The 13,375-nt window shown below is 46.6% G+C and overlaps 1 protein-coding gene across 12 annotated transcripts in view; it reads right to left on the bottom strand.

Annotated features, from left to right (window-relative positions):
- Positions 1 to 13,375, bottom strand: part of LOC135897507 (intermembrane lipid transfer protein VPS13A-like) — a 1,023,564-nt gene that overhangs the window by 267,116 nt on the left and 743,073 nt on the right. For all 12 annotated transcript variants that reach the window (XR_011514733.1, XR_011514732.1, XM_070539327.1 and 9 more), the window contains one exon: positions 6,907 to 7,012. Coding sequence is in view for 10 of the 12 variants with exons in the window: in XM_070539327.1 (XP_070395428.1) it covers positions 6,907 to 7,012 (106 nt within the window). In the remaining 2 variants the exon portion in view is untranslated. The remainder of the gene's footprint in view (positions 1 to 6,906; positions 7,013 to 13,375) is intronic.

The raw sequence follows: 13,375 nt of genomic DNA, 5'->3' as shown, positions 1-13,375 counted from the left end.
CTCGACCACTCCGCCAGAGCCCTTATAGGCTTTCTACGCGAGAACATGAGGCTATAAGGCACCAAGTCCATGAAATGCTGCGCGACGACATCATCTAGCCGTCAAAAAGCCCGTGGACATCTCCTGTAGTCTTGGTGAAAAAAAAAAGGATGGAACCCTACGTTTCTGCGTAGATTATAGTCGTCTGAACAAGCTCACGAAAAAGGACGTATACCCCCTCCCACGGATAGACGACGCATTGGATCGGCTCTGCAACGCTAAATACTTCTCGTCGATGGACCTCAAGTCTGGCTACTGGAAAATAGAAGTTGACGAGAGCGATCGCGAAAGGACCTCCTTCATCACGCGAGACGGCCTCTTCAAGGTCATGTCACTTGAACTGTGCTCGGCGCCTGCAACGTTCTAGTGCATCATGGACATGGTGTTAGCAGTGTTGAAGTGGCAGACCTGTCTTGTTTACTTGGATGAAGGCAGTGCATAGATTCCTTGGCATGTGTGCCTACTACCAGGGGCGTAGCCAGGCGGAGGGCTTATGGGGCTTTAGCCCCCCCCCCCCCCGAAATTTTTTCGTGCTGTCCATGCACCACCGACCAAAGCTACCCCCGGCGCCGGAAATCACTCTGGATTTTGTCTAGAATGTCTTTTTGACGCTCGAAAAGACATTTAACCGCGAAGATTGCAAACTCGGGCTGGATTTCGTGGCAACGCCCATACACCGGGAGTCATATAACGCCAAGCAGTCCCATCCGAGCACAAAGTTTTAAGGGCGCTTTGATGGTGAGCGGGCTCGCTGCGGCATCTCACTGAGGCCACGGAATCTATGGAGCGCATGGATATCAATTGCGAAACTTTATGGGTATAAATCTCATAAGCTCTTGATGTGAAAGGTGCATTGACATTTCCAAAGTTGTGCTTTAGATTTTCAATTGCGGAACTTTGTGGGTTTAATGTTGTTGTAAACATTTGACGCCAAAGGTCTATTGACTTTTCTAAAGTCTTACATCGGAACATACAACGAGACAAGCCAAATCAACACACTAGCAGACGAGTTGACAAAGCAGGCAGCGAGGTCCAATGAGACGAAGCGTTGGGGTGGTTCATTAGTGCCGTCATGTCACATAAAAAAATATCAACATTCTTTTAAACCTACGCCAGGACATCCATGTCAAGACACTAAAGCCGGCCAAAGTAACTACGTTCTTATTTATTTTTTCTATATTGGCTTTTATTCGCGAGGACACATTGAGCCTCTTCAATTTTTTTTTTTTTTGTTCTCGCTACCCTACCCGCGGGCTGCCGAGCCAGCCAGAGCGCAAACGTTTTTCTCGTATGGCCCCGACCACCGTGCGGTGCACTTCGGTGCGCGTTCAGTTTGCTCTGGCAGAGTGGATTTTCACCGGACAGGGTTTTGGACGCTTTCTGGCTAGCAGACGAGAGAAAAAAAAAAAAAAAAAAAACCCACACAATGGTCTCTCGCCGCCATCACTGTGGGGACTCGAAGGATTGCACCGCATTTCTTGAGCGGAACCTTTCCGGAAAGTCTTGTTTCGCCGCTGTAGGATACTGAGCAGTATGCGTATGGTTCTCAGTGGACCAAGCGTCTCATGTTTTCTTCGATATTCCTTCCATAGCCCCATTAGGTGCCCAAAGTAGGCATTAGATTCTGGCCAACATACTTTCCTATGCGTTTTTTTTTTTTCATTTTGGTGCCTCTGCCTCACAGAAAAAGAAATACATTGTTGCAGCGCAGCGAATCGTCGCATGGTGAAAGTTCGATTTTGATACTTTTTTTGCGGAAAGTAATGCGCGACGGGACGCGTCAGCTGCCGGATACGTTTATTATATTATTGCGAAACGAATTATATGGACACTCCAGGCGCATTCCTGCCATCGCCCTCATGTTTCGTATAAAGTCCAAGGGTGATAACATCGTTACCACGCGCTGCTTGCTGTATGTGCGAGTGAAAGCGTAGGAGGGGAGGTGGAATGGGTGAGCCGACGATGGTGGCTCAGTCTTGTGTGCGCAAAGGACAAAAGCGGGGAGCAAGCGCACCGCCTTCCGTCGCATGCAATACATCCAGGGGAGTGGATGGAATGGGGGCGGAATATAGGATTCTGTGAATCTATGATTGTGCAACATGTTTATTTGCCTTGTTTGACGCATTATATACAGTTACTTCTTCTTACATACATAGACTCATTGGAGACTTATACGTATACTTAAATATCTTATTGCGAGGTTTTGTGTATACATGCAGTGAACTTTATTTCCAGTGACACTTTTTTGTCCTTTATCAAGCCATATTTTCGCATTTGCATATCCCATTGTATCTTTGCATTTCTAATGTACGAGGGCGAGTCAAATGAAAGTGAGCCTACCCTAACCGCGCAATAATGGTTCGGTTCATTATCTGCGAGGCATGCGCGCAGGAGAACGGCATGTCTCATTTACAAAAGTGAGATGCAGGTGTGAAGATAAATGTTCTTTAATGCTCTCATACACTGGGTTGAATATGGTTGCGTCACATAATGGACACTTCAAAAGTTGAACAGCTCAGTGTCGCGAAGTTTTTGACAGCTGAAGGTGTTTCCAAAACAGAAATTAATCACCATATGACTGCGGTGTACGTTGAACACTGCATTTCATTGACCACTGTGAAGCGTTGAAGCAAACGGTTCAAAGGACGTTGCAAAGACATTGCAAGACCGGGCCAAAACCATCGTGCAATCACCCCCCACACAATTTCAAAGGTTCGTGAGCTGCTGAAACATGAACGGAGGATAAGCATCAATGAACTGGCAGACCGTCTGAACATCAGTCACGGTTTGGTTCACGCCATAATTCATGAGCTTCTCGGTTATCGGCTCTTTGGTGCGCAATGGATCCCCAAGATTTTTATCCATCGCAAGAAGACGGAGAAGTTTCGCGCTGCCTTGACTCATCTGATCGGGTATCACAATGAGCATGACGACTTCTTGTTTGCAACTGTGATCGGGGACGAACCTTGGTGCCCCTACTACGAGCCTGAAACACGACGGCAAAGCTTACAGTGGAAACATTCAAATTTACCACGCCCAAAGAACGTAAAGGCCATCATTTCCGCTGGAAAGGTGTTGTTGACTTTTTTTTTCGATCGACAGGGTTCATTACTGATGGAATTTGCTAAATCTTGAGAGGCTATCAATTGTTTCCGATATTGTGAAACGCCAGAACGGCAGCGTGTCGCAATCAAGAACGAACAACGTGGAAAATTGACGAATGGGGTCATCTTGCTCCACGACAATGCCTGTCCCCACGTCGCTTATGTGGTTAATACAAAACTGGCAAAGTTCAAGTGGGAAACGCTGCAACATCCGCCATACAGCTCAGACCTGTCACCTTGCAACTTCTACATTTTGGGGCAATCGAAAAAACAGCTCAAGGGAACCAGATACAGACTTTTTGAAGCAGCAACCCAAGGAGTTTTATAAGACGGGAATCACGCAACTCGTTAGTCAATAGGACAAATGTCTAAATTCTCATGAAGACTACTTTTAAATAAAGTACCCCGTTGTTGGCTCATTCATCTGACTTGCCCTCGTATATCTTGCAGAACTCCTGCTTTTTATACGTGCTCTCTGTCGCGACTATAACTTCGGTGCAATTACTCACGATACATGACAGGGGACAACTACTCCTGCGTAATACATTGGAACAAACGACAGCGTCATTGACATTTTTACTGGCCATTGCATATATACAAGAATGTAAGCACGGTTCTTGAATGACAAAGTTTCATTAACATATTTGTCCTCAACTTGTTCAGTTCATTGCCTTTTAATTTTTCATATCAGCGACATGCACTGCTTTCCTGGTTTCGAACTGATATAGTTCTAAAGTTCGTGTGATATTTTCTTTACTTAATAAATAGACAAAAAACATGGAAGCATTGATGTCGGTTATGTTGGGCACAATTTTTGGCACATAAGAGTATAATATTTTATGAAAAAATACATATTTTACTTGTATTTACAGTGCATAGCTTTCAAGAATTCGTTTGCAGCATCTTTGGCAATGACAATGCAGTTATTATTCATGTATTTGATCCCTCGATAAATTGTTTAAGAGGAAGCTTTAGCTCGGGCCCAATCCGACGCAGCCTATTCAAATACTTGTAAAACGCAGAAACGCTTTTCTGAGATAATCCTGCTAATCGCTTTTATTGAAATTGGTTGCATTTGAGAGAGAAAGTTAAATCCTAGTGCCTGTTGGAAACAACTTCAATTTAGGGCCTGAATTTTGTTTAAAATATTTTGGAAAATTTCAAAGTTTGAAAAAATAGAAGCACGACGTTTAAAAACTAATAGCTATGCATGAAGAACAGATATTGTGGTTCTGTAAACGGCATTTATTATAACAGTCAAAGCGGACAAGTTTGCTGTGTCAATTTGTATCTTACGTGAATTGGTTACGTTGTGTACAAGGGTTCTGCAAAAGCCGTATTTCCACAATACTAAATTTTTTTGAAATTCATGTGTAACATATCTATTTTGTCCGCTGTAGATGTACTATTAGGTGCAATTCACAGAATTGTGATATCATTTTTCATTGTTGAGTCACGGAGTTTTAAACTTGATAGTTTCGTTTTCTGAAAATTTTCAATTTTGGCCAATTTTTAATAAATAATTGACCACCTAAATGAAAAATTCGAAGCCAGTAGTCACTAGAATTAAACTTTTTCTTTTAAATGCAACAAACCTCCTCAAATTTGGTGAAGTGGTTGCAGGGAAAAACGAATTCCCTTTCTACATGTACCTAAATAGGAGCACCGGAGCTAAAGCTTCCTCTTAAGGTGGAGGCTGAGCTGCAACGTGCAGCTATATATATATATATATATTGGACCAGTGGCGTAGCCCCCCCCCCCCCCCCCCGAACAAAATTTCTGGCTACGCTACTGCCTACTACAGGTGATTTGTCAAGGACTTTTCATGTATCGCTGAGCCATTAACACATCTAACTAAATGTGATGCTTGGATGTGATGTTTGATGTTCTTCAATGTTGATGTTCAAACGTTTGAAGCTTTTCCACCGTGCCATATATCGGTATAAAAAAGGAGAAATATATAATGGAACCACATTACCGGTCACAACGTGTTCATAATTCATAAAGCATCTGTGAAGCTGACTTGTCTTTTTTTTCTAAGACATTGTGCAGATCACACACACTGCAGGAATCTATGTTATGTGAAGCATTTTAGAATTCCGCAACACCATGACACATGGACCAATGTGCTCCTGCAAATTGTGTAGTTGTCTGTGTGGGTCGCCAGTACATGTGTGTCTGAATGGAGGGGTACGACAGCAACCAGGTGGTAGACGATCCTATGACAGCAATGGCATGATTTCTACGCCAGCTGTTCGATGTGAGCCTACAACATGGCAATTGTTGAGTTCTACATAAGTAGTGGATGAACATAAGCAACAGAAATGCGGATTATGACACCATCAGTGACTATGTGTTAAGCAATTGTACGTACATATGACTATATCATGTGGTGTATGCTAAAACGACTATGGCGTCTGTACTTTGGCAATAAAATGTTAAAACTTGATTTACTTGGATGACCATGAAGTTCGTACAAAGCCAAGCAGTTGCTATGCAGCGTGAGCTGCTATGAGGAAACCACTAGGGCAAGGTAGGCCAGTCCCAGCGATAGTGTAGCCTAGCACGGTGCCGCAAAGCATGGGCTGTCACAAGGATAGAAGACGACAAAGTGGCATGGTGTGCATGTGTTTCAAAAAGCCGGTTTACTTTGGCCTCAACCGCTGTGCTCGACGGCAGAGATTTGGTTCCCGCATCGGTCACACATTATTCCATTTCTCTTTTTAAAGTGAGGTGAGACAGAAACCTACCTACTACAAAGAGCCAAGAATGAGCCAAAGACTGCTTCACATTAAAACTACTTTGTGATTGGAATAGATTGTCTTCTCATGTCATGAATGTTGCAAATAGTGATGTTTTCATTGCACTATTAAAGTGACTATAGGTTCTTGCTTTTATTTGCACCACCTTAAAGCCCATGTTTCATCCTGCACTTTCTTTTCTGTTACCTGACTACTGCAGCTGATGTTACCTGATTCATGTTGTTAAACTTCTGCATAAGGGTTGTGCTGATATTAAAGATTATGAGATTTAACGTGCCAAAACCACAATTTGATTATGAGGCACAATGTAGTGGGGGACTCCAGAATAATTTGGACCAACAGGGGAGGGGTTCTTTAACGTGCACCTAAATATAAGTACACGGGTGTTACGCATTTCGGACCCATTAAAATGCGGCCGCGATGGCAGATATTCAAGCCTGTGACCTCGTGCTTCGCAGCCAAACACCATAGCCACTAAGCAATCCTGGCAGGTCGTGTTGATATTATGATACTTGTATTGCGAATAGTGGTTTTAACCTGCAATATCAGGAGAATTTAAATTAGATAATCTTTATGGTTATCTATTGGACCACTGTCACAGCTGTCACAAACTTCTATCTTTGAATACTGTTATCATAAAGTACCATGAACACACAAGATATCGGAAGCTATACTCTTCCGTTGTTTCACATGTGCTGCTTCACAAAAAAATGCATTTGGCTGTCAGTGCCGCGATTATTCTGATGCTCTGTGTCATCATGCTGACGGTTTCCTTTGCATCCAGTTCAAGCACGTTTACTCACAGCTTACGTTCTGATAACAGTAACTGGGAACCACTAGCACATGAAACATTTTAGACATTCATGGACCTGCTTGACACCATTTGCTGCTAAAATGTAGTTTCAGCATAACACATGCAATTTGTGCAGCATTTGCACTGCAGTTGTAATTAAGCCACCTACAATGCAGAACGTCTCAAAAATGATTTGTTCTAAACTCACCATCTGTGCTGCTCTGGTCAGTCGACACCTTCTTAGTTGTTTTGTTGGTTTCCTTGACTGCAGGGCGAAGCGATCGAAATGAAACTTTTTCTTTGCCGAAACCATCCTGCAACACAGTTGACATGTCCATTTTACATGTTCTTCAAGGGCCCTTAAAATACCGGAAAAGATCAGCCCATTTCATTAAACATATATAACATGCAAACATGTACTAATTATGTTCACTTGAAGTCATTTACCACTGCACTATTAGAGTCTGACTGGGAACAGCGCCCATGTCTGTTGTTTCTTTGCTCAACCACGTATCTTTTGCACAGTTTTTTGTAAAGATGAAACCACACCAACCCACCCATTCTCAGTTTTGATGAACACCAAAAGGTCTGAATAACTGAGCATCTGAAAAAGTTCTGCCAGAAAAGCAGTAACTTTACTTCGTAAGTGGCCAAAGCTGCCTTGCTGTACACGCCCCTAGGGGCTTGTAGGGGTGCCATCAAAAGCCCCAGAGTGGTGGATTTTGCAGGGGGTGAGCTGGTCCTGAGGTCGGCCAGAGAGACCTTGATCCTACTACCTACCCCAAGATTACAATATATTATAGAAAAAATAGAAAAACACTCCCAATGCCAGACAAAACCTTAATAAACCTCAACAAGTGGCATAGCGGAAGCTACAAATTAATGCCTTCCCCAACTCCTATATATACTCCAAGGCCCCAAATGTAAGCTCTGTGGGGTCACAGAGGCAGATTTAAAATGCATTTTATTCAAATGCGACAATCGAAAAACGAAAAGAGAATGGCAACTCTAACGAGCAGGAGTGGGAGGATGCGGTGTCTAGCTTGGACCCGGCGGTTCAACTGTAGGCCATCAGCTGGGCTTTGGAAGTGGCCGACAGACAGGGCCTCATAACCATAACACGTGGCACTGAAGGAACTAATCGGACGGCCACCTCACGCACCCTGAAGCCCACTAAAGTCAACCAAATCCTTTCTGTTGACGAAATAAAGTTGTTACCACCACCTGAAACCAGGGACAGAAGAAGCAGCGTCCAGCCCTTTCACAAAGGGTGGCAGACATATGGGGCTGTGATGTTTTGCTCGTGTGTGTGGTGTGGTGACAGTGTACAGAAACAAAAGGCATTGTATACAGTGGTGGAACAGCCATTTCACCTTTTGGCGCACGTCCTGGCGCAGGCAAAAAGCCGGTTTGGTGCAGCAGATAGTACTTTTGGTGCAGGGTCCAACGCACGTGTGGTTACCATATACCATGCAAATGTTAACTGATATAGTCAATATGTTGTAGAGATGGTTTTGCGCGAGGCTTAACCTGCAAGTACGCTCAGGAAAGGACGCAAGGACGAAAGGACAACGGCCGGGTTCGTCAAAGCGGCACAGAGAAGGCACCACAGATATCATATACAGATGCGCGTTAGATGCAATGCAGTGCGACAGTCGCAGCTTATGGGCAAAGGCTTACTGCAAGACCAATCGAGTACACGCACCTGCACTGAACGTGACATTATGCAATATACAGTCGAACTTCGATATATAAAACAGCACGGCATCACAGAATAGTTCTATATGGCCAGAATTTGACATAGAAAATCACGTAAGAAACACGTCAAAAACTTCTGCAAATCAATCAATGAACCAAGGGCGCGATCGGGGATCATTGTTCGGAGCGCGCGTTCGGTTGGGCCACGTGCAAATGGCCTTGGTCGCACTGACTACATCAGCCAAGAGCGCCCGGTCGATTGCGCCGCGTGCAATTAGTCTAGGCTGCAACGCCTTTGTCAGCCATGTGAAGTTGGCGCGGCCTAGGCTAATTGTGCGTGGCGCAACCGAATGCGTGCTCCAAACAACAATCCCCTATCGTGCCCCAAACGAGGCACAGTAACTACTCACTTGAAGTTTTACACAAAGTATCATTTATTTGGCTGAAAGTACTGCACCAGTGAGGCATGCTTCTTATTGGCAGCCGCGTGCTTAAACACGGAGTCCACAACATAGTCTAATGATCCACAACCGATAGGCTGGTGCCCTTTATTGTGCCGCAGTAGTGGCACAGAATGGCCAAAGCAGCTACAGTGAGCGTCTTCGTTTTTCTCGGGTTGCTCCGCCCACCGCGCTACGCACTTCCACCGAGCATTCGTTTTGCTCGCGCTGGACGGTTCTGGCTACCCGCGGGCTGCCAGAACCTGCCAGGACGATTTTGGTCTGGCTGCTTTCTGGAAGTTCCCTGGCTAGCAGATGACTAAAAGATGCGATGGGTGCTCGCCGCCATCTTTACGGGGACTTAACGGATTGCAACGCGGGCGCTTGAGGACTTAAATTTACCTTGCTCAGCCAACTGTCTACGGTCATCTTCGGATTTCCTTACTTCTAGCGTTATCTTTTTAGGTGCTAACGCTCCGTTCCGCATCGCGAAGCGGTGTGATACGAGCCGTGGTATACCGTTTGAAGCTTTTGTGTGTGTGTGTGTGTGTGTGTGATTGCTTCTTCGCGGCGGTGAACAGCGCGCCGCGCTCTCATGCGTGCATGTTATCTGCATCGTGTTCCACGCAAGCTGTAGATGCTCATTCACACATTGCAATACATTTTGGGTTCGTCTTTCTCTGGTGGCGTTCCTTTTCACATATTTCGCGTATGTATATCTCTCCTTTCTCTGCAGTTAGCGAAGGCTTTGCAGTTAGCCCATGTTCGCTCCGTCTCTCCGTCGTATGCTTAGGTGGCAGCTCGAAGGCGATATGTGTTCGAACTGCAGGCCGTTGATCTAAGAATACACTGATTGCACTCGGTACATTTAGACACACACACATTGGCTTATTGCTCTCATGATTGCGACCAATGTTGTTTTTCGTGTGAAACGTTTCGCTGGTCACAGGCGACGTGCATTTTCACGCGCCAGCCGCGTCCCCAGCTCCTTAAATGAGATGCACCATCAGCCACAACAAACTTTCTGAAATTGAAGCCCAAGCAGGTCGGCGCAAAATTTTATGCGTATGAGACGTACCCGATAACCTGCTTTTTCATGACTTGTGATGACACAACGCCAACTCATCAATGTCGCTGGTGGTCGACATGATCGCTGCGAGCAGGGATCCTCCAGCTATTTCAACTACCTCCAGGGCTAGTTAGCTGTGCGCTTTCGTGATCGCTTTCGAGTATACAATCACGATTTCGCGTCTTGTCATCCACCTCGTCGGAGGCCATCTGTTGCGCTGCGCAAGGCGAGGTTGGCCGAGTACGCGTCCTGCGCCGAGTCGCGCGAAAGTGAGCGTATTCCTGAATGCAACTATATATTTTCAAGCTGGCAACGCATAAATGGGCCGACTACGCCGAGCGCGCGTCGGCCTCGACGGGTGCTGCCATGCTGGTAGCATGTTTACATTTGGCCAGCTGTACCGGCGCTCGATTTTGCAAACTTCGGGCAGGTTCGGGTTGTCTTGGGATCCTTGCCCTCGTGACTTCCTGTCAGAACCGGAACTAACTGGCTGCCGTCTGGCTCCCAGCAGGCTGCCAGAACTTCGAAAATCAAAGAGGCCCAGTCTTAGTTGAAGTCGAGAGCGGGGCAACATCAGCACTTGCAGAATCAACCTCGGCAGCATCTCTGTTTGGCCGCTACTCCTGCTGCGATATCCACATCCGTCAATCGAAGCATTTTGAAACACTGTCAATAAAAAAGTATTAAGTGGCATCTGCCAAGGCGTCTATGAGTGAGCCAGTGAGCGCGCGCTGTCGCGTGTCTTTATGGATGCAAACTGCCAGTCCTCGCGAGGGGTGGTAGGCGCAGAACGCGGCAACAAGGAGGAGTCAGTGCGACAAATGCAATGCCAATGTCGTACAATGCGTCGTTGACGTTGTCGAACTAGCCAAGCTGCTGCATGCGTACGCCGCTACTTTCAAATGGCACCCTTGGAGCATTCGATGTGCACCCATGCAACCGATGTGCGCAATCGACTGCTGCGCACCTATAGTGCGCAGCAGTCGGGGACGCCCATCGTGCCACCGCTATCTTCGAGGATGTTGCGGCAAAGCTCACCGCCTGTCAACAGAGAGCATGTGGTCTGGGGTGGCAGAGTTCGACCTAATACCACTCTAAACTATGCACCATGTTTGATTCTTATCGCAGCAGCACTTTTACAAAACCACGGTATTACCCACAGACCTAAAAAAAACTGGCTGTGGCTTAGCTAAGGTTAAGCCCAGGATGCGAAGCATACTAGCCTTTATTTTAATAAACGCGACAGCGTTAAGGAGCTCGTGTCGCAGGAAAGCCGGTGTCGTCGGCTCAGGCATGCGGCGCTTGCTCAGGCGCACAATTCGTTGACGCGCCGAACGCTGCGTTGCTCGACGCTCACCGTGTCCGATACGGGGCGCGTAGTCGCTGCGCCATAGCAAAGCCACCTAGAAACAGTCTCTGTAGCACGCCGCAACCTTCGCTTCTCATTCCAACGAGCAGCTCTGTCTCCAGGAGGCATCTCACCTCGTGAGTGTCCAGCAGAGGCAAGCGCAGCTGCTTATATACCGCCGTGACGCCGCGAACGACGGCCCGAGTTGGAGCCCCGTTTCTCCTCTGTCGTGACGTCACGGTGTCACGTGGTATTGAAGGCGACACCGCCGTGCCTGAGGAGCTGGGTTGAGCTCTAGTAATATGCTTCGCATAAAATAAGCTTACCTCTAATCCTAGAATGTGACATCCTCCTTTGGCAAACTGCGAGGTATTACGCGTGTTCGATGAACACCAAAATAAAGCGCCAGTGGCACAGTGACACTACATTGTACGTCCGTCAGAGAAAAACTTGCGAATGACGAACTGGACAACTTTGATGGGCCCATAGAATTTCTTACTGTATAGTTAGAAACTCTATACATGGGCCTCTGTTTCCTTCTATGTTGATGACAATATATATTATGCTGTTGGTTTTGATTTCAGTTTTGCTAGCTGTGAAGCATCGACAGAAGGAGGGTTTCGCTCTTATACATGCTTTTGTGCAGGCTCGGCACAATTAGTGCAGCTGTTCTACCACTGTGCATATATCAGTGACCAATGAAACAGTATCCAATGAGACGGTCTGCGATGTTGATGATAACTGGAGGGCGCCACCACGTCGGTCAATAAAAAGCATAGAGTTTCTAAATAAATACCAATATGAAACTCTATGATAAAAAGGCAGGCATGACTGGGCTAGTCAGTGCATGGCATGCCCTTGACTGGCATGTTGTCCGTCACTCATGGCCAGGAAATGTTCCCTGCCCGCATTATCACAACTGGCTACGAGCGATAAACCACGGTCACGTCTGCGTTGTCCGCCCCCCTGTATCGGCCATGTCTGTTATCGAAAAGGTGGAACCATTCGGCGCGGATATGTCGGATTGGACCGAGTATCATGAACGGGTGGAACTGTACTTCGCAGCGAACGACATTGCTGAGGCGAAGAAGACTGCCGTGTTTCTGATGTGCTGTGGATCATAAACGTACTCGCTACTGCGGAAAAACGTACTCGCTGCTGCGGAACCTGCTAGCCCCTACGAAGCCTGCCAACACCACCTTGGCTGCAATTTTCAATGCTCTGAACAAGCACTACTCGCCAAAGGTATCGGAGGTTGTGGCCAGTTTCAAGTTTTTTTTTCTCGACACCAGCGGGACAGAGAGTCAGTTAGCGACTTCATCACATCACTAAAGAAGCTTGCCGATGACTGCAAGTTCGCATCGTTTCGTGAGTGGCATTAACAATGTCACAATGCAGACTCGGCTGCTGGAAATGAAAGATTTGGAGTTTGAGATCGCAAAAGATACCATCATTGCCATGGAGGCTGCACAGAAAGATTCCCGTGCATTATGTACTCAGCTACCCCAAGCGACACCAGTACAATCCAAGGAGTCTGCGAATGTTGTGAAAACCAAGCAGCAGGCAAGTGGGCCCTTGTTTCCGCTGTTGGGGGCAGCATCCGGCACCCCAATGCCATCACCTGAGCAGCGTTTGCTTCAAGTGCGAGCAGAGAGGTCATCTGGCCAGAGTATGCCGGTCAAGCATGTCACAGACTGCAAAAGCAAGGTTCCGAAACCTGTCGACAACCTGGACGATGAGCTGGCGGCGATGGAATACAGGCCGGAGAAGGAGGGAGCGTACAACCTATGGACGCTTCAAGCGGCTGAGCCAGAGCCAATGCATGTTGAAGTTTTTAACAATGGGGTGACATTGGACATGGAGCTTGATACCGGCGCCAGTGTGTCAACTATCAGCGAGAGGAAGTTTACACAGCTGTTTCCCTCGGCTAGACTGGAGACATCGGAGGTCCACCTCAGAGGATTTTTCGGCGACACGAAGCCAGTGGTAGGTAAGTTTGTGACAACCGTGAAGCTCGGTGAGAGCGAAAGTGTGCTGCCTTTGTTCGTCGTGAATAGCCCGTGCCCAACGTCGTTCGGAAGAAGTTGGATGAAAGAATTTCAGCTCGGAATCGGCAAGCCAG

This window comes from Dermacentor albipictus, chromosome 5, assembly GCF_038994185.2.
Source record: "Dermacentor albipictus isolate Rhodes 1998 colony chromosome 5, USDA_Dalb.pri_finalv2, whole genome shotgun sequence".
NCBI lineage: Eukaryota > Metazoa > Arthropoda > Arachnida > Ixodida > Ixodidae > Dermacentor > Dermacentor albipictus.
This window is presented reverse-complemented; position numbering and strand designations above follow the sequence as displayed.